Raw genomic sequence first — 20,029 nt, forward strand, 5'->3', positions numbered from 1 at the left:
TTCTATTAATAATTAAATGAGTCTCTTTCAAGAAGAAAGGCATATCACTCAAATTATATGTTTATTTATTTCAGACCAATACTTTGTGAGAGAAAGATGTCCTCCCCCCTTGCTCCTTCCGCCTGTGGTGTGCGAGGGAGCTGACCCTCCCTTTACCAGCTGCAGCACTTGGGAAAATGGGGCCTGCACCTTCTGGGGGCAGCAGAATAAAGCTGATCCTATTGACAAGGGTGTGGAGAGCAAGGGAGATCGAGCCCTGCCCCTCATCTGCCATATGCCTGCCCCTTGCACCTGTAGCAGGTGGGAAAGCTGCCCCTGAGGTCATGAGAGCAGGAGAGATGTCCCTGCCCCTCCCTCATCGGTCTCAGTACTGGATGCCCCCTGCACCACCCTGGGCAACACAGTAGAGCTGGCCCTGCAGACAGAGGTGTGGGAGAGGCTACCCAGAGGATGTGAAAGCAGGAGAACTGGCCCCGCCCCTTGCTCACTGCTATATGGGGTAAACTAGCTACAGTAATGGTGGAGAGCTCCCCCTGGTGGTGAGGGCAGGGGAGACTAACCAACCCTACAACTACCCAGGCTAGAACCAGGGTTATGAGTTTGCCATCCTAACATTCACCCATCTGTGATCTGCAGGAGCATGTGAAGGGACTGGTCCTGCAGACCCAAAGCTGCAGGATCTCCATGAGACAAGACAACAGGATATCCAAGAGGAGTCCCAGTGAGGGCCCAGCATTGATAGTGTAGCAGAAACCAGAGGCCTCAAAGCAGACCAATGACTCTTTGCAGTAAACACTTGCAAGTAAAGACATATGGACAAAGGGGTTTGCTGTGTGACTTACTGTGTCACACTGTAGCTTTCTCCCCACACTTTTTTCCCTTACATTTTATTTTATTTAAGGGGGAGGTTGCAAGGACAGAGGGCAGATATGAAGGGCAGATGGGAGCAAGATGCATGATATGAAAGACACAAAAAATAAATTTAAATAAAGTTTAAGAAAAGAACACTTCAAGAAGAAAGATCTTAGCTGGGTGTTTGAAGAAGAAAAAGATTTCCGCGGGCATTCTGCTACAAGGTCTAAGGTGATGGTTCTCAGCCTTCCCACTGCTGCATCCCTTTAGTACAGCCCCACATGCTGTGTGACCCCAACCATAACATTATTTCATTGTTACTTCACCCCTGTAATTTTGCTACCGTTCTTAATCATAATGCAAATATCTGATTTGCCGGATGTCTGGTATGCGACCCCTGTGAAAGGGTCATTTGAGCCCAAAGGGGTCACAACTCACAGGTTGAGAACCACTGGTCTAAGAGGTATCAGGTACCCACTGGACGAATACAGGCATTTCTTTAAGCCACATAAACTTGAAAGTCCAGCATGGTGCAGGCTTGGGCTCTGCCTGCTTTGGCATCTGAAGCTTTCTGCCGAGATCTACTTACCCTCATCTCTCATCCTTCTTTCTTGCTGCTGCTTCACTCTCTTTCCTGCTCTTGGGGTAGAAGGTGGCTGGGGCTTTCCTCCTCCTCCTCCTCCTCCTCCTCCTCCTCCTCCTCCTCCTCCTCCTCCTCCTCCTCCTCTTCCTTCTTCTTCCTCTTGTTTTTCAAGACAGGGTTTCTCTGTAGCTTTGCAGCCTGTCCTGGAACTAGCTCTTGTAGACCAGACTGGCCTCGAACTCAGAGATCTGCCTGCCTCTGCCTCCACATGCTGGGATTGATCACAACTGCGAGGATTCCTGCTTCTTATGTCCTGACCCTGTTTCCAGAATCTGCACTGGTCTCTTTCCTAACCCACACTCGCAAGTGTGAGCACAGGAGGCTGAGGGAAACAAGGTAGTAGCTGCAGGAGAACACCAGTGCACAGAGCTTGCAGGGCTCACAGGCTGGCTATTGGGGGGTAATCACCATGTCTCTTTCCAGTGAGAACCAAGAGGAGAGAGTCAGAGAGGGGGGGGGAGAGAGAGAGAGAGAGAGGGAGAGAGAGAGAGAGAGAGGGAGGGAGGGAGACAGAGAGAGAGGGGGGGTGTAAGGGATAGGGAAGGAGAGAGGGAGAGGATCCTCTCATGTGGAGCAGTAAATAGGGGATGTACTCCAAACTGAGTCTTCAAAGTGCATTAAATATGCTCCAGGCAAACAATAGCTCTCTTGTATGTAAAGTATACCCAGATAAATGAAATCCAGCCATGTTGGGTGACCTCCTAAACACTGATCCCTTTGCTTTCCAGTACTGTTTTCCAAATTGTCTTGCATACATGCCTCTCTGAATTAGCAGCACAGGAATCTAAGGTACTGATGAGCTGACTTCCTCCAAAACTAGCTCATACGGGGAGTTATTAGTCTACTGTGGCTTATTATACATTTTTACATATTTGTAATTTTTAGACATTTATTATTTTCCCCCTTAAGCTTGCTAGGTTTACTTTAGTTATTATTTCAATCAGCTTAAGGGCCATGTCAACAAATGATCCGAAGCAGCATATTTGAATTTAATTCCTGGCTGGCATACCTGTCTGCTTTTCCACTAATTAATATCACATTGCCAAGGAGGACAGAGTCTCTAATTTGATGGGAGAAGTTTACTGATGGGATAAACAAGACAAAGCTCCCCTACAGGGATGCCCAGTCCTCTGAGGCAGAACCAAATCGAATTGTCCAGGATGAGGGTTCTGGCTTTCCTTTCGTCGTGTTCTAAAGCCTCCTTTGCCTCCCAAAAATGCAAATGAAAATAACAGGTGTTGGGTGTCAAGTAGAAGCTAAGAATGTCGTGGACTAATCCACGTTGAAGCTGAATTCCCGGAATGGTCTGGGAGGGAGGAGGAAGGTGAGCTGGAAGAGGGGGAAACCAGAAGCCAGCAAGAGCGAGACAGACTGTGCCTGTGACAAGAACCCTTCCCTAGGTACCCACAATGCTCAATTCAGATCTTCCCAGTGCCTGAAGGAGACAGCTGATGGAGACCAAGGACGAGGAACTAGCCAGCACATCTTCATTTGGGGAAATCGGGGCTAACACGTGCAAGCCTGGACTCCAAAGCCTGGGAACTTGGGTTTGAGCAAAATTTAATCCAACCTCCGAGGAACGATGATCTACTGGGTAACATTTTTGGTTCAAGAACAAGTAATGATAGTCCTACTAGATCTTATAAAAACAGGGAACAAAGATTCCAGCCCCTCTTTGTAGAAGACATACTGAGCCCCATAGAAGTACAAGAGATCTGTCCTGTGACTTAGACCTTAAGGAGAAATATTTGGAGCCAACTGGACACTTCCCTAACACTAATCCCGTGTTTAATGCTAAAAGAAACATGGTAAATTGAGTGAGTTTTTAGATCCAAGTTGCTCCATTACAAGAAATTCTAACCTCACAGCTGCCTCTTCGCTCTTCCTTGCCTCTCAACACTTACTTGTCCCCTCTGAGTATGTTTGATTTTAGACTTAGACACACATACACACACATGCATACACATGCACACACATGCACGCACCCACACATGCATGCACACTCACAATAGTTATAATGCAATGAAAGTGAAATTATACTAAAAAAATAAAGCCATGACTCCTTTTCTGTTCGCACGGATGGACTGGAGAACCACTGTGACTGAGGAAGTGGCGAGCACTATTTCAGCTAAATGACCTCCTTGTCAGCAGCACTCATCTCTGTGAGAAAACCATGTCACCTCCTACCCTTCAGGATTCGGCCATCCAGTTGAGTAGCAGTAGCTGATGTGATTGTAAGAGCCTTGAGTGTTCTTTTAGATGAGCGTTCTCAAGAGAGTATGGTTTTAAAAGAAATGAAAGCAACCAATCAGCCAGAGAAATCAGTCCAGCCTATGGGCAGTGTAAATATAGAAGTGGATGATATCCAAGGATCGTCTTCACATTTCCTCTCTAGCAGAGAAAACCCTTTCAGTCAGATGTCCCCTGCTGTTTTACTTTATTACTGTCTATGGAATGTCCATGGTGTCTAGAAATAAGAAAAAGATGGATAAGCTGTCTGACAACCTTAGTACTAGCGCTCTCTCTCTCCTCTCTCTCTCTCTCTCTCGCTCTCTCTCTCTCTCTCTCTCTCTCTCTCTCTCTCCCTCTCTCCCTCCCTCCCTCTCTCTGATGCATGCACACATCCACTTGTAACTCAGATCCAGAGGATCTAGCGCCCTCTTCTGGCCTCTGTGGGCACAGGCACTCACGTAGTGCACACATGGACATACACGCAAACAGTCATACACATAAAGTAGAATTTTAAAATGCCAAGAAAACTCAGAACCCCTTTAGAATGCCATTTAGAAGTTCGCAGTTGGTGCCTTAAATTTTCCCCAGTGGCAACAAAATAAATCCAGGGAATTTTTCTTAAAGAGCTTGTTAGAAAACTGTGACTGTTTTTCTAGAGATGCTTATTTTAAACAACTTGAGTATTCAGCAATGTGGAATTCAGTAAAAGATTGGTCAGACCTGACTTTGATAGAGGCTAATCAACTCATAAGGCAATCATGAGTGCCCTGTAGAAACAAATCCATAAAAACTCATAACAATATCCTATGGGACAGGCTGATAGCTGCTTAGAAATATGCAAGGCTGAGGAAAAAGAGCCTATGGATACAGGACAGCATGAGATGAATTCCCACAGAGGAAGGGTGTGAGTCCAGTTTCTCAGTTTCATCTTCTGTTAAAGGTTCTTTTTAGCAACATGAACAAGAGAAAGAGAGAGTCCAACGCTCAGTCCCTTGGGGTTCATATATCGAGGAAAGCATTACACAGCCACCTAAGCAATATTTTTCTTCCCCACTTCAAATCTCAGCATGAGTTTTTCCCGGATCCGGGCTTTAACTTTGTTTTGTTTTAATGTCTCTGGCTACCATGGTTCTTCTATGAAAGTCAAACAGAGTTTACATTGTTCCCGCAGCATCCTCTCTGCCTCACGCCATGAGTTATGACACTAGAGCATCCTGCCGCCAGGTCTTTGAAGGCAGACCCAGTAGCTCTATACTGTTTGTGTAGCCACAATGATGGTCCTCGTTCAGGGTGAATTCTGCTTCCAAGTTCTTGCCTTTTGTTATGTCCAAATATCTTATTAAAACTTTCCCATAATGTCCTTCATTATTTGAAGTCAATAATTTTGTCATCTTACCAAAGAAAGGGCAAGAGTTACAGTTATGTGGCTTTCTGCAGGAAGCAGAATTTCTCCCAGCAGGTCACTGCAGAACAAGAGTTAAATGCTTCCTGCTAGGAGAAAGACACCGCAAGCTCCGTGGGCCTGAGTTATCCGGTAGCCACATACACATATCCTTCTGTAGGTTATATTTTCCTCGGGTTTCTATGCCGTCTGGAAAGCCACTTGTAGATGGGATATATGAATCAAATGAGGAAGAGAATATAAATCAATCTCTTTCCTCTCCCCCCGCCTCCACCCAGTCTCTTAGGTCAGGCTAGTACAAATCTTGACTGTTTTCTATAAGTCTAGACAGAGTGCTAAGATAAAAATAAAACTTGCCTCATAGAAGTTTGTAATAATTGAGTTAATGAATGGAAGATTGTGGCTATTAAAAAATACTACTTTATGGCCAGTGAGAAGGTTCAACAGGTACGGGTAAGTCCCACTAAGTCTGATGACCTGAGCTTGATACTTGGAATTCACATAAGGAGAGATCCAATTCCCTCAAGCTGTCCTCTGACTTCTACATATATGCTGTAGTATGTGCATGCATGCATTTGCACATGCATACACACATACAACGAGATAAGATGTAGAAGCATTTATTTTTAATGTTATTAATGTATGTGAATCTGAAAAAAAAAAACACAAAAATGACCACAGTTTACTTAGGAAACAGTCTTCAAAATCAGTTAAATTTGTAGTGAACCCAAAACTGCTCTTAAAATAAACACTGTCTTTAAGAAGTCAGCTAAGAAGCAACTCTACTTTTCTCCATGGGAAGAAGAAAGCTGCCTGGAAGTCAATCACATAGTGAAGGACACTGGGAAGTGTTCCATAGATGAAAATTGAGTTCTGATGGATGGAAGTATGAGCCACATGGGAGCATCAGAAGGGGCGCAGTGTCTTGTTTCTGGGCACTTCACAGGGCTTGGATTCTTTTGTTCTTGTTTCATTTTTGTTTCCCTTTTTGGAACACAATCACTGGTTCAGAAGGATACTATATCCCCCCATCCCCCTACAAAAGATCCGTTTTCTAGCCCAACAGCCCTTACTTTTCTCAGTACAACCATGAGGAGTGAGTCTGGTTGTTTTCATTCCTTTCATAACACCATTGTAAAACGACTTTTAAAAGCCTTTTTAATTTCTGCTTTTTTGTCAAATGTGTATTGGCAGATTAGGTAAGTGTTAAGAATATGTATTTTCAAAATAGACATCTGTAAATGCTACTTTAATAAGAAAAATCTAATGATTTAGTCTTTATTTCACTGAACTGATAGGTCTCTTTAAAGTTCTCCACCAAAAGAGTTTATCATTGCCAAATGACCCTTATTCTTTAAACAAGTACTAATTGGATGACACCCAGAACCATATTATCTATTAGCCCCATAGATAACTCACTTCAGCTTTCTTAATGATGAAAAGATACACACATACACACGCACATGAAATAACCCAGTTAAATACTTTGTTCTCAAGTATGTAAAAATTTGGACCACACTGGGACTAATTATTCTAATAGTTTAACTCTGTTTTTCTAGCACATTCTAGGATGGCCAACTCCTCTCATTATTTCTACAGTATGCTAGGTTGGCTTGTGTTGCTTAGTAATGTGTGCCTTCTCTTTTGAGGGTGAGCCTGGATCACCTGGAGAAGCAGGGCAGAGTGGACTCCCAGGACCAAAGGTTGGTACAGATAAAGCCAAGCACCGTCACCCACTGCATGGTTTCCAAACAGTGTCAAGCTGTCACAGTCTGTTAAGTTATTTTTCTGGTTGTAGTTGGGTAGACCTTTTCGTCATGGGTATAATATGCAGTCTTAGAACTTTATAACTAAGGACTAAATTATGCTCATGATTGTCAGTAGCATTAGACACACAGGAAGGAAATGGGATGTGATTGTCTAAAATCTTTCTTGTGGGGCTGGGGAGATGGCTAAGCAGATAAGAGTACCTATTGCACTTTCAGAGGACCAGAGTTCAATTCTTGGTACCCAATAATAGCTCACAACCCTCCATAAGAAACTCCAGTCCCGGAAGATGCATGCTGTCTTCTGGCCTCCAAGAAAACCAGCACACACGGGTACAGGTACACAAATACACACACATGCAAGGAAAACACCCATAATAGAATTTAAAAAAAATATTTCTTGTGGGATAATTAAATAGCACAAGAAAGTCCTATCATTTTACCCCTTAGTAAGTTGCAAAAACAAAGGTCATGGCCATACTTCCTCAAATGTACATGTTAGCAAGCCCCACTACAGATAATGTTCATACAGCCAAGACAGCTTTTTCTCAAGGTTTGGCCACCTTCAGCTTCTATACAACATGCCCAGTTAGTCAGACGAAGAACAGAGTAAAGACGTGGTGTGTTTAGAATTTAAAAATGGATATAGTTGGAATTACTAAATAGGGAAAAAATGTAATGAGGATTTTTTTTTGGATTGCCTGTTTTCTTGGTTTCTTGAAGAACAAATGAATCCATTAAATCAAAAGAGATTGGTGACAGTTTAGTTTAAACCAAGCAGGCAGACAAATCCCAAATCCTTTGATGAGTGAACACCCCCTTGAGGTACAAAACTAATGTCTAAGCCCATCAACTGTGCTGGTGTGAGTCTGTACCCACAGATGTCTTGTCAATTGATTTTGCATGGTGCGCTGCTGTTTAGGTGCTGTGGAAAGACCTAAAACTCATAGACCTGCCTTTTTTTTTTTTTTCTTGTCCTAAAGAAGAAGGAAAGTATTCCTCATGGGAATCCAGCCCTCTTCTGTCTTCTTACCTTTCTTACACTTCACTAAAAAGCTCAGCGGTGGGAGGTAGTTCTGAATGAACATCCATAGTTCTCTTCCTGTGTTGCCTGGCAATGCGGCCACCAGGACGAATGTTGAGGGGTGAAGGTGCCCAGCAATGTAGAAAGCCAAGGGGTCAGGTTGATTCCAGAGAATGGAAAGAACTTTGTCTCCAAACTGACTTCTAAATTGCATTCTCTTACTTTGGTTTTCTTCTTTCCCACCATAACCTCCTTAAAACACTTTAAGCTGTCTGGTCTCATGGCAACGTTTACTCAAGCTCCCCATCAGGAAATAGCATCATAAGGTGTATGGACTTTAGAGCATCCCCTGTCTGCCCCTGCCCTTTCATAGAGAGAGGGAAAAATGCAATTCTTTTCTGAGAATAGTTTCATATTTTAAGCCTTATGCTTTCTGGCAGAAGACTGCTCCACTCTGCTATCTTGGTCTGCACCACTAGTTGCTACCAGTTACAGAATTGATGATCTTGTCAAGGGGTCTAAGTTCTGCGCTGAGGGTTTATGATCATGTCCAAGGAGTGCAGAACTGTACCAGGGCTCGCCCTGAAATAACCATGCCTCTGGACATGCTTTAATAGACAGCTTTATGGAAGGACATGCTAACACCCACCTCACTGACTTTGAGAATAGACAGATATTGAGTTGCCACACTGCAATGTCCCAGGCCATTCCTGGGTGACATTTTCTACTGCACATATCATTATCCTTATAGAAGTAATGACTTAAAATTAAAGTTAGCATTGTTATCTGTACTCAATTCTTCTGGATACTTATGCAACTTGTTTTCATATAGAAACTAAAGCCAAAGACTTTATACTTTATACTTTATACTTCACCTTGTGCAGTCTGTGTAAGGTCAGGATCTGCTTTGTTGGCTGTTGCTTTATTAGCTCTTCATTGATATCTCCCAATCTCTGTTTTGTGCTCAGGGGGAACCTGGAAAAGAAGGAGAAAAGGTAAGGATGGTTCTGCTTTCTTTATTACTCCCCTCTTCTCCTGAGCTACACCCAAGCTGAACTAAATGCCTGAGAGGCTGGATGGTGGGTGGATGGACAGATCGTTGTAAGTGGAGATGGGGAAGAGGTAATAAGTGTCCGTTTGCCTGTCTTTCAGACTGTCAAATAGTGGAAAGAGAAAATATGATTTTATCTTCTGTATCAATTTTGAGTTTGGGGTTGGAAGGAAGAAGGGAAGGGCAAACACTGCATGCCAGGCTGTATAGTGGCTTTCAGAAACCCCTAGCTCTGTAAAAGCCCATTCCGCTAGGCAGTGGTGGGACACACCTTTAATCCCAGAACTGTGGGAAGCAGAGGCAGGCAGATCTCAGTGAGTTCAAGGCCAGCCTGGTCTACAGAGCAAGGACAGGCTCTGAGCTACACAGAGAAATCCTATCTCGAAACCTACCCCTCCCAAAAAAAGAAAGAAAGAAAATCATTCTGTATACTTGCTAAGGCCATTCTAATGCCTTCCTAAACATCCACAACTGTCTCTGCTGCTGCTCCTGTTGCTGAGGACTCTGGGTCAAAGGTCAAGGGATACAGATGTTTACCTGCAGCAGCTGTCTAAAAGAGACCCCCTAAAGAATCGCCATCAAAACCAGAAACGGCAGCGAGCAGAGAGTCGGGGTTGCGTATTAACCCCCTTTAGCTGCCTCCGGTATTCCTTGCAGGCCAGTCCCCACAGTGTTCAGACTCCCACTGTGAACGGCACCGTTTATATTTCAGGTGCCCTCTGCTAACTGCTGTGGTGTTTGGCCATGTCTCTGAGTGGAGCGCTACCTAGATACTATGACACATCCTGGCAGTCTCCTCCCCAACAGCATAACCCTGCTTGCAAAAGAAGTTCAACAAAAGATCAGGAAAAACAGTCCTCAATGTACCAGTATTTTTTCAGACTTATCAAGCAGAAAGAAGGCAATATTAAGTTGGAAGAGCAAAATAGGGGTTTAAAGGCCCTCCTTGAAGAGACGGTCAACCTCTTTACTTCGCAGCCACTCTGAACCCTCTGAGCCAGGTTTCCCAACAACTCAGCGGAAAGAGCATTGCATTTGCCTCCTGAATGCCAGGGCTTGACTCTGCTCTACTGAATCTGAAATCCATGATGTTTCCTCTCTTACATGCTATAAGGCCTAAATGAAAGCATTCGGAGTTTAGCAGGGCAAAGCACAGAGATAAAACTTTTCCCCTTTGCCCTGCTTGATGGGCAGGAAGGAGATGTCACTGGAGGAGCAGGGAAGTAACCAAAGAAGCACACATTCCCCTAATTCCATTTACTATAATTTAGGAGAAAATATATCTAATAAAAATATAAAAGTTCCTTTTTCTGAATGCTGTCTGTGGAGCCCCAAGTATATAAATACTCAGTCCATAGGCTTTGCAGACCATGGAGTTCACTTGGAAGCCCTGGAGCTTGGCTGGTTTGAAGACAAGTAGAACTTATACAGCTAGGAGGCAGGTTTGTACAGCATGAAGAAGGGCACAGAAGTGGCAAACAGATGTGCCAACATACCAAGGGAAGTGTCAGGAATGCTCTGCTATGGTCCCTTCAGGCAGAAGGGAAGATGAGACCGCAGGAGGGAAGCTTGGTGTCCACGTCAGCCATGAGAAGGCTGACAGGGAAGTCACGCATGGCTTTGTATTGATACCGTGGTGGTTAAAATTCTCAGCCATGATCATTGCCATCAGCCAGCTGGTCAAGTAGATGTTTCTTGGCTCTGTGAACATTTACACTGGTTTGTAACAAGAGTGTGTCTAGAGGAGATTGCTCTTTATTTCAAGTCACCAATATATCTAAGAGTATCCCTTTGTCCTCTTCTCAGGGAGATGCTGGAGAAAATGGCCCCAAAGGTGATGCGGGAGAAAAGGTACAGTCTTGTGAAATGCGGAAGGATGTGCGCTTGAGCAAGAATATTGCTGACTGTGTATGAAGTTGGAAGCTATGGAAGACAGGGTCAGAGAAATCTCCCAAGCTAGAAAACAGTTCAATATCGATCGTTCCACATTCTATCCACAAATTTAAATATTCTGAGAGCAAAATGGTTTGCCAAATTTACTTATTTCTAGAAAATAAGAAAATTGCCAGTGATAGGTTTCTCAAGCAATAAGCACACCAACTCACAGGCAGTGTGTCTTTACAGAGGCCTAGAAGGGGGCGCCCTCAAGTGATTTGGTCCGTCCTGGTTTTAGAAGGAAGTTATATTGGTGAGCGAGGATCAAATTTAAAAGTTTGGCATCGAGTTAATAGCACTTGAGTGCAGTGTTTATGTAGGGAACCCTGGGAGCCACGGCCCTTGCGTTCTGTCTTCTGCCCTCCTTGGTCTTTGGAGCACTGATCAGCATTTATAGCGCATGCGTCCTGGGCTGTCTGAGTCCCTCTCTTTTGTCTCACCATTCTGTCATTATGGTGTTTGCCCAAGTTTGTATTTTTACAGCCCTGACTCCATGACACGGTGACACCAAAATGATATTCTCCTGCATCTGTGTAATGTGTTCAGATTTGGGAAGAAATCCCCCTTTAGAAGCTGAAGATAGAACCAGAGCAGGTGGATGTTGGCGCAAACCAAGCGAGGGACCCGATGAATGGGAAGATAACTCACTCAGGCTGACAGCTGAGGGCGAGGCTGATCCACTTTGAAAATTATGACTGTACAGATGGATAATGGGTAGTCATAAAAACATACTCATAAAATATATAGAAACTTATCTTTCTCAGTCTCATAAATATTAATATAAATATGGCAGAAAGGGTAGAAACAAATTAATGTCACTAAGTAGCAACTGTTTGTATTTGGGAAACAGTTTAAATTTAGGACAGAGTCTCAATTTCTTATAGACCAGGGTGTGTTGGCCTAAGCACTATTGACAATGTGACCCAGATTACTCTTCACCGTGGTGTAGACAACAGAACCTTCATCTACACCATGGAGCTGGCCAGCAAGTCTATGCTCTATGAACTACTCTGACCATCCCTATTTCAGAACCTCTGCTGAAGCTGTATCTTTTTGTCTTCCAAATATATAAAATCGAGCTGTCATCAAACACAACATTGAAGTATCTAGTCAAATAAGACCGTGGATGCTCCTGACTGGTGTCAGATCAGGGTTTGAATCCCTGGGTATGTAAACCTGGATGATGGTTTATTTAACGTACATCTTTATCTCTAAAAGCAGAAATAAGAAAGCTTGTTTTATAAGTTAATATTTTGGGCTTTGTGGACCATGTAGTCTCTGGCACAACTTCATGATTCTGTTATTGTAGCAGAATTAAGCCACAGACAACACACACACACACACACACACACACACACACACACACTAATCATCAGTAGGGCCGTGTTTAAAGTAAATTTTATTTCTGGGCAAGATGATTTTGATATTATGTCATCTGCCTGTATATAATATTATTGCCATTTTGATTTTTTTAACCATTTAAAAAATATAAAAGCCATGCTTGGCCCACTCTTACAAATATCCAGCAAGATTTGAGGGCAGTGGCCAACTTTTCTTAAAACAAAGGAAATATTGTACACAGAAGTCAACCTCTTCAAACAACAATAAAAACATATAAAATGGGAACTGTACCTATGTGAATTTAAATAGAGCATTTTATGCCTTAGAGGCTGTATTTTTTTATTTTTAACTTCGTTTTTGGAACATAGGCCAGCAATTGTTTCTTCACTCACATGGGTTTTGAAATTTCCTTTTGCAACAGTAAAACAATGTTTTCTTCCTTGAAAGGACCCAAGCGTCTCCTAAGAAGGTTGTTTCGGCTTCATACACAATGCAAATCAGTTGCCATACTGACTCACATGCCATAAACTCTCAATAAATGCTAACTTTTCCTACCATGTGGAAATTGAAATCAACGACATGGTTATTTTTCTTTTTATCAAAAAGTTTTATTGCTCAGCTGAAATTAAGCACAAGAAATGCCTCAGCGAGAGCGGAAATCGATTCTATAAACCTTCAATAGGCCTAAACAGGGGGCTGTAAATAGCAATCTGTAGCGTGTATAATATGTAATCTGACCCAAGGCATTCATCCCAAGAATGTAGTGATTGGAATATAATTTTTGATGTGTTTTTTAAACATTTCCTGCTCCTGTCATATAATTTGTTTCCAGCATGTTGGAAACCCTCTTCTTGTGGCCTTTGTCGTCAGTATGTGAAATTCATTCATCACTTTCCAACTTTGAGGGGTAAAGTAAAAAAAAAAAAAATTAAACTTCTTTTCTGCTATTGATGTAGTAAATTACGTCATTGGCTGATTCACTTTAATGGACTTTTTTTTTCCCCTTTTGATCCAACTCAGCGCCTTCGGATGGTAAAGCAATTTTTACAGTCTGTGGCTTTCCAGGCTGGTCGTCTGGAAATGCTGGGAACTATAAAACCACTGACTGGGCCAGGGCTTCTCTGTGGCCAGCAAAACCATACACTCAGTTTAAGAATAAACTGCCAAAGACTGATTTCAATCACATGGAAAGTTCCTATGGAAGCTTTGTATTCTAGTCTTTGGGGTGTTAATTCCGCCAACAAATGTTCAAATAAGATTTTTTAGCCACTGCAAGTGGGTGTCTGTTAAACTCACTGAATGGGTGGACCGTACTACTGTACCCCGTGTGGTGTTATTGGCTGAGCCAAGAGCTTCATGCTATTGGCGCAGATTGCCTAGCCCTATGACCTCATTCCTATGCATGCCCTGCCTTCTCATTCACCAACTTGAACTCAAGCGTCTGGCCTTTCACCAGGCATGCCGTAGTTGCACTTACCAACCAAGCTGCCTTACAGACCGCACCTGGAGGACTGTGTCGGGGACACTCGAGGGCAGTCAGTGCCTGGTCCTCTCCAAGGCTGCCCCAAGCCATTCTTTGTTTAGAAGCCTGCTTTCCTGCCTCCCCCTCCCAGCTCCACATCTTCATTTTCTGGCTTCGTTCAGTCTTCAATCTTTTGAAGTTTAGATTTACAAGTCATTTCCTAGGGAAGCTCTTTAGTCTCCTAACTGTTCTTTACTGTAATTTCTTTATTAACTGGACACAGCGCTCACTAGCAAACAAACAACTAGTTTCATTCCTAGTTAGGACAATAAGATCCCCTGACCCCTCCTCCCAAAAAAATCTCCTTATAAAAGTGAGGAAGAAGGGGTTTATTTGCCTCAGAATTTGAAATTATAGTCCACCATTGTGGGGAGGTCAAGTCATGAGGCAGCTGGCCACATTCCATGTGCAGTCAAGAGCAGACAGCAAGGAATTTGTGTGTACACTTAGACTAGTTCAATGCCTAGCCCATGAAACAGGCCCACACCCAGGGTGGGTCTTGCTACCTCAACCCAATTAAGAAAACCCTAGCGAATCTAAACCACTCCTCGTTGAAACTCCTTCCCCAGGTCGTTCGATATTGTCAGGCTGACAAAACTAACGATCACAGCTTCACCCCTTGCCAATCTGACACCAAGCACATTGCTTTTAAGCTTTATCTTCCATCCTTTGTCCCCAAAGGCAACCCAACAGCTGGATGGTGCCAATCCGTTCTAGTGCCGGCACTAATCCAGGTTCTTAGAACGTTGTTACAAGATAATTAATACTGTTTGGAAAACCTTTTTTTTTATCTTGAACAACTTCATATTTTCACTGGATGGCAGGACATTTCTATAGCTTGCAATTGTTCCTTCTGTCTTTATTAACATCTTATTTAATTACTTGCTCAGTACTGCATTTGAAAACAATCACATACAAAACCAGTGTTTGACCAAAAGTGAAAAACAGTAAAGTCACCATGTCATGGCACACGCCTTTAATCCCAGCACTTGACAGAGGGAGAGGCAGATGGGTCTCTCTGCATTCAAGACCAGCCTGATCTCCATCGTGAGACCCCTCTCTCAAGAAAAAACCAAACAAAGAAATAAAACAGCAAAGCCACGTTCATTTATCTCACAGAACTTCTCCATCTGTGGCTTACTCCACTGACTGATAAAGACAGGCATCTACATAAGCCATCCCTGGAAGGCTGTTTCCCACTTTAACCCTATAGTCTCTTACACTTTGGGGAGAGGGTTATAAACGTCCCCTGCTTGATTTCAGCTACTTGGAACATCATCCCTCCCAGAAGTTGCCTTGCTCTTAAAAGCTGGAGACATTCCTGGGGATTTCACAGTTCTGAATCTTTAAAGAGAGGGTAAATGTCTGAGGTGTCCATCAAATGAAGCCTCTCCTGTTCCCACAAATAAACCATGGTGGACCTTTCCCTCCCGTCCACTTGCTCCCAGGACAAAGCCTAGTCTTTAGTCACATACAGGAGACTACCCAAACACTCTTATATAAACTACAAGCAGTTAGCTAAGAACTTGGAGGTAATACAAGAACTACCTTTACTTTACCTGTCTTCTCTAGCCTTTAGGGCCCTTTGTCAAAATGATATAAGTCAATAATCCTTTTCTCGGTCTAATAAAAAGGACAGTTGAGGAAGCTCACACTTAGCTGCTTCTGTTTCCTCATCCTCTAGGTGGAAGCAGCAATGTCTTCCCTGCATGGGAGTTTAAGGCATAAATAACACAGATGGAGCTTTGCAAAGCCAAATTGCTTTTATGAATAGAAAGGTCAATGCTATTCACAATATTGCAAACCGGTTCGTTAATGCTGATGGCTCCCAGACTCAGTTTAGCAGAAATAGAAACAAGCATTATTTTCTTCCCCGCGTTTATTTCGCCCCTCGTTTGGATCTCATTTGAATGTTAATGGTTGCGACAAGCAGGCTCATTCATACAATATTTAGAGCTCGCTTCTTTGTTTAGTCACGTCTTAATTTTTCCTTGGGTAATAGCAATTACAGATGTCAAAGGAACTCACATGTGCACTCCTTACCTCAACACACGAAATTTACTATTTCCTCCTCTTCCTAAGCCCTTGCTTCCCCTTTCCTGAAGGCCTCTTTTCATTTTGATCCTTGACTACTGACCCGACTGAAAACATTGTTTTTCAGACGGTCATTCACTCGTTCACCATGTGTGTGTGAAGCATCTGCTGTGGTCAGGATGTGGAGTCTGCTCCCATGCAGCTGTCTGTCTGCTAACAGGACAGACAGATATACAAGCAACGCCGACGACAATCACAGCACAAGCTGTGCCAGACACAAATGAAGTATGCAGATACACAGTAGGGTGTACTCACGGCGGGTCCCGTTAGGGAGAATTGGTGAACGGTTCCGTGAGACAGAATCATGTAAAGCAAGAACTGAGGTATCATCATGGGAGGATGTGAGTGGGAATGAGGAGTCAGGTGCTGGTCAGTGCACAGGGGCCCGAGGCCTCTGTCTGTGTGTCTGTCTCTAAAGAGATTGATGAGCAGCTTCTGGACTCTAGAACAAGGGAACAGAGCCCTGGAGATACTTGAGTATTTGCAAACAGGGCGGAGCTTAGGGACTCTCAACTCTAGCCTCCCTCCTTCAGTTTTCGTGACAGTACAAATGGCTAAGTCCCCTCCTTTTCTTAGTCCTTCCTGCATGTTCCTAGGTTGGAGAGGACTGGAATGAGGCTGAGAATCCAGGCCTTTTGCTGCCTCATTTACAAACAAGGAACAGTCTCACCTCTTCTCCGTGCTCCGGTCTGCATTGGTCCCATCGTTAGGATGGTGTGTTTCTAGGAGTGGAACCATCCTCCATGAAATCTGGACAAACCCAGTCTTTTAAAAAGCCAAGTTCCCCCCTAATGGCCATCTCTTCCCCACCTCTATGTCAAAACTAACATCCTGTGACTTGCAGATAAAAATGTTTTGGAACCTATCAACTTAGCAGACCCTTCTACCAGCCCCAGAGCTAAGACTGTGTCGACAGGTAGCACCCGAGGTCTTGAGAACAGCTTCCCCCGTCTTCCATTTTAAACTTGCCTTGATGGATGACTTTCTTTGCTCTGTAAAACTGTTAAGATTTCATGAAACTGTTTCCATGTTGAAACATGAAATTGGGGCTACCCAAATCTGTTCTCCTAGACCATGGTCACTCAAAGGAAAAACAACCTCTTAATCTCTTTAAAAAGTTAAAAGTCAGATTCTCTCTCAAGACTTTCTTAGCCCGTCCACGGATTCCCATTGCCCAGAAGTCATTCATCACCCTGTGACTGAGTTACGGTACAATGAGGATAAAGCAGGAAAAGGCATGCTCCTGCTTCATGGTGGCGCCACACTGATCTGCAGCGTGGTTTCTGCACCTCAACATCATTAACCTTTTGACTTCATCTGTTGTCCCTTGACCTTCCAAAGACCAAGAAGGGCAGGAACTCCCTGTAAAGAGCCCGTGACATTAATAAATCCCAGAAGCTAAAACTGAAAGTTTCAAATCCCTAAATTAAAATTCATTGTCTCAGAATATATTTTTAGCATCCTATTAAAGAAATAGCTTCATGTTTGTGTATTTTTTAGTTATTTCAAGAAATATAATCTTGAATGGTTTGTATTCAAAGTAAACCCATGATTTGAGGCAAGGCATGGTTTCTCTTACATGATATTATCATATAATGCCTGGGCCTATTTGAACAAAGAACTGGGGGGCACACTTAGGCCCCTTGGTCATACATCGAGTCCCTCTGAGCATCCATGTGGGTAACAGTTGCCAAGATGTTTGCATTGTTGTTTTGCTACTTCTGGCATAATCTCTCCCGGGTTTCATTTTAGGGTGACCCAGGATCATCGGCTGCAGGAATTAAGGTAACTATAGCCTTGTGCATGTTTGTGCCCTGGGAATCATGGCTGTGACTTTATGAGCCCCCTTGTCTCTTCAGTTTAGTAGCAATGATGGTTGTAGCTCTGGTCCAGTTCTCTGACAACAGCTCCCAAACACAACAGGGAAATCCCGGGTAGTCTTAGTAGGAGGGCTTACTTTCTCTTCCATGTGTCCTTGGTTTCCAAGAAATATCTTTATATGTGAGTTCTAGACACACTCACAGCAGTTTCCTTATGTGTAGTGTGGCGGAGAATAAGAAAATGGTGCACACAAAATGTATGTAATCAAGTAGGCAGTTGGATCATTTCTGTAAAACTGCCAAAGGCCTAGCGGTTTTCTAGGTTTCTTCTAAGACTACCCTTTTCATCTTTGGTTTTCTTTGGCCAGGGAGAACCTGGAGAATCTGGTCGTCCAGGACAAAAGGTAATATCTCTCTGTCCTAGGTATGTCTTTTGTATCTCTCCATGATTGGTATTTCACGTCGTTGTCAGCTAACATGGAGACATTTGTCGCACCGTGGTACACTTCCCGTGCTTTGCACAGTGTTGCTGGTTGCTTTCCTTGTTAAAAGGCCTTTATTCCACGCACAGCAGTGTGAAAGCAAACACTGTCTATATGTACTCAGCTGTTTGGAACTAACAAATCTCAGCTGAACTGGAATGCCAGCTCGCTGCCATGCATGCTTAAATGTATTCTGTATTTTCTGCGTTCCATGAGAAGAAAATAAGTATATACTAAACAATCTCAATGGAGAATGATGGACAGTTTTTTTTAAAATATACCTCTACCTCCATTCATTTGCCAATGCTTTCCTGCTAACACGTGTCATGAATGTTGCCTTACGGAAACTAAATTTGTTTAAAGAACTAAATTTTAATTAGCGATGCTATACACACCACTTTCATTAACTGAGCTGTGGGTACATTAAATTATCATCTGTGCTTCTTCACTGAGCGCTTATGCTCATTTTTCATCTGGATCTGAGGCAGGAAACAAATGTTAGCAGTTTCTCAACTGAGCACCAGGGTCTCAATGCCCAGTACAGCTGAACCTTACATAACAGGCGAATTGTAGTTAACAAGAAAATGTGAACTCCATAGGACAAATTCCTTAAAACTATGGCCTTTCCTTTGTCCTGTGGTAGCTGATGTTATACACAGAATATGAATTAGGATATAGAACATAGCTCATTAGCAAAGAGAAAAAGATAATCAACCCTATTGCGGTAGTTTAGAACCTAAAGTTGAGAGTTTACTGTATGGTTCGTGTTCTTGACATCAATGAGAGAATTTGTGTCTAAGCACCTGGGCTAGAAGTAACTTCTGAGAAGGTTTGCATGTTCTTTTAACATTTCTCTGACTGAATGACTATTTTTCTCTTGAGACTGAGAATCTCAGAGAATTGATTCATCAGCTCTGCTGCAGGTGAGACGAGAGCCTAGCACAGCTCTTCCAGCTCCTCCTTTTCTGATCTGTCTCTTGGTCTTCAGGCTCCGAGTTTAACTCAAGAATCCATAGAACATATTTTAGATAAATAGTTTGCAGTAACTGCCTTCTTCCTCTACTTCCCAGTTAATCTAGAGCAGCAGCCCTCCCAGCCTTTTGTCGGTAGCATATGTATACATACGTCAGTCATACGTACAACCAGCCATACATTACTCTTCAATGTGTCCCAGTGAAATAGTTCAAGTACCTTTTGGAAAGAAACCTCAGTGTTCTTTCTGTGGCTCCTCTCAGTGGTAGCAGCTTCCCACAAATATGTCCAGCTTTTTCCCTCATGCTGATTTTTTTCTTTGAGAAAATAAAACTTGTCAGCGTGAGTGATTTTTTTGTTCTCTCTATAGGATGAGCACTGACAAAATGAATATCTGAACCTTCTAGTTGTTCCTCTTCCCAGGCTTCATCACGGGCATCATAGCGGACAGCCCTCTCTGGCCTTTTAAGAAGAATTGTGCAATTACTAAAAACAAAAGATCCGTCGTCTATTTTGAAAAAGCAACTGATCTTAGATGATGTGATTTGGGGGTCCCTTAGTCTAAAAAAATTAAAGATTTTTCTTAAATTGTCCTCCAAATCTGTGATTTGCTGAAAGAAATATCAGTAGGACCAGGCTTGGTAGAATGTGCCTCTAACCCAGAACTCAAAGCTGCAGCTGAAAGACTTGGCATTCAACACCCACCTGCCTTACTTAACAAGAGTCAAAGGAAGGGAAAGGCTGGTGAGCACACACATGAATAAATAAATAGGCAGTCTTTTTTTTTTCAAAAGCAAAGGAGGGATTCACCTGCAAAGTGTCTCTAAAACACAAGCCAAATCAAATCTCAGTAAACTTGTGTAGGCCCAGTTTCCACAGCACATGAACCAAAT

General features: G+C 43.0%; 1 protein-coding gene across 5 annotated transcripts in view; it reads left to right on the forward strand.

Moving 5' to 3' along the window:
* Positions 1-20,029, forward strand: part of Col25a1 (collagen type XXV alpha 1 chain) — a 383,772-nt gene that overhangs the window by 294,439 nt on the left and 69,304 nt on the right. For all 5 annotated transcript variants that reach the window (XM_026784141.1, XM_026784143.1, XM_026784144.1 and 2 more), the window contains 5 exons: positions 6,779-6,832; positions 8,888-8,914; positions 10,777-10,821; positions 17,615-17,647; positions 18,051-18,086. In XM_026784141.1, coding sequence (XP_026639942.1) covers positions 6,779-6,832; positions 8,888-8,914; positions 10,777-10,821; positions 17,615-17,647; positions 18,051-18,086 — 195 coding nt within the window. The remainder of the gene's footprint in view (positions 1-6,778; positions 6,833-8,887; positions 8,915-10,776; positions 10,822-17,614; positions 17,648-18,050; positions 18,087-20,029) is intronic.

This window comes from Microtus ochrogaster, chromosome 21, assembly GCF_000317375.1.
Source record: "Microtus ochrogaster isolate Prairie Vole_2 chromosome 21, MicOch1.0, whole genome shotgun sequence".
Lineage (NCBI taxonomy): Eukaryota > Metazoa > Chordata > Mammalia > Rodentia > Cricetidae > Microtus > Microtus ochrogaster.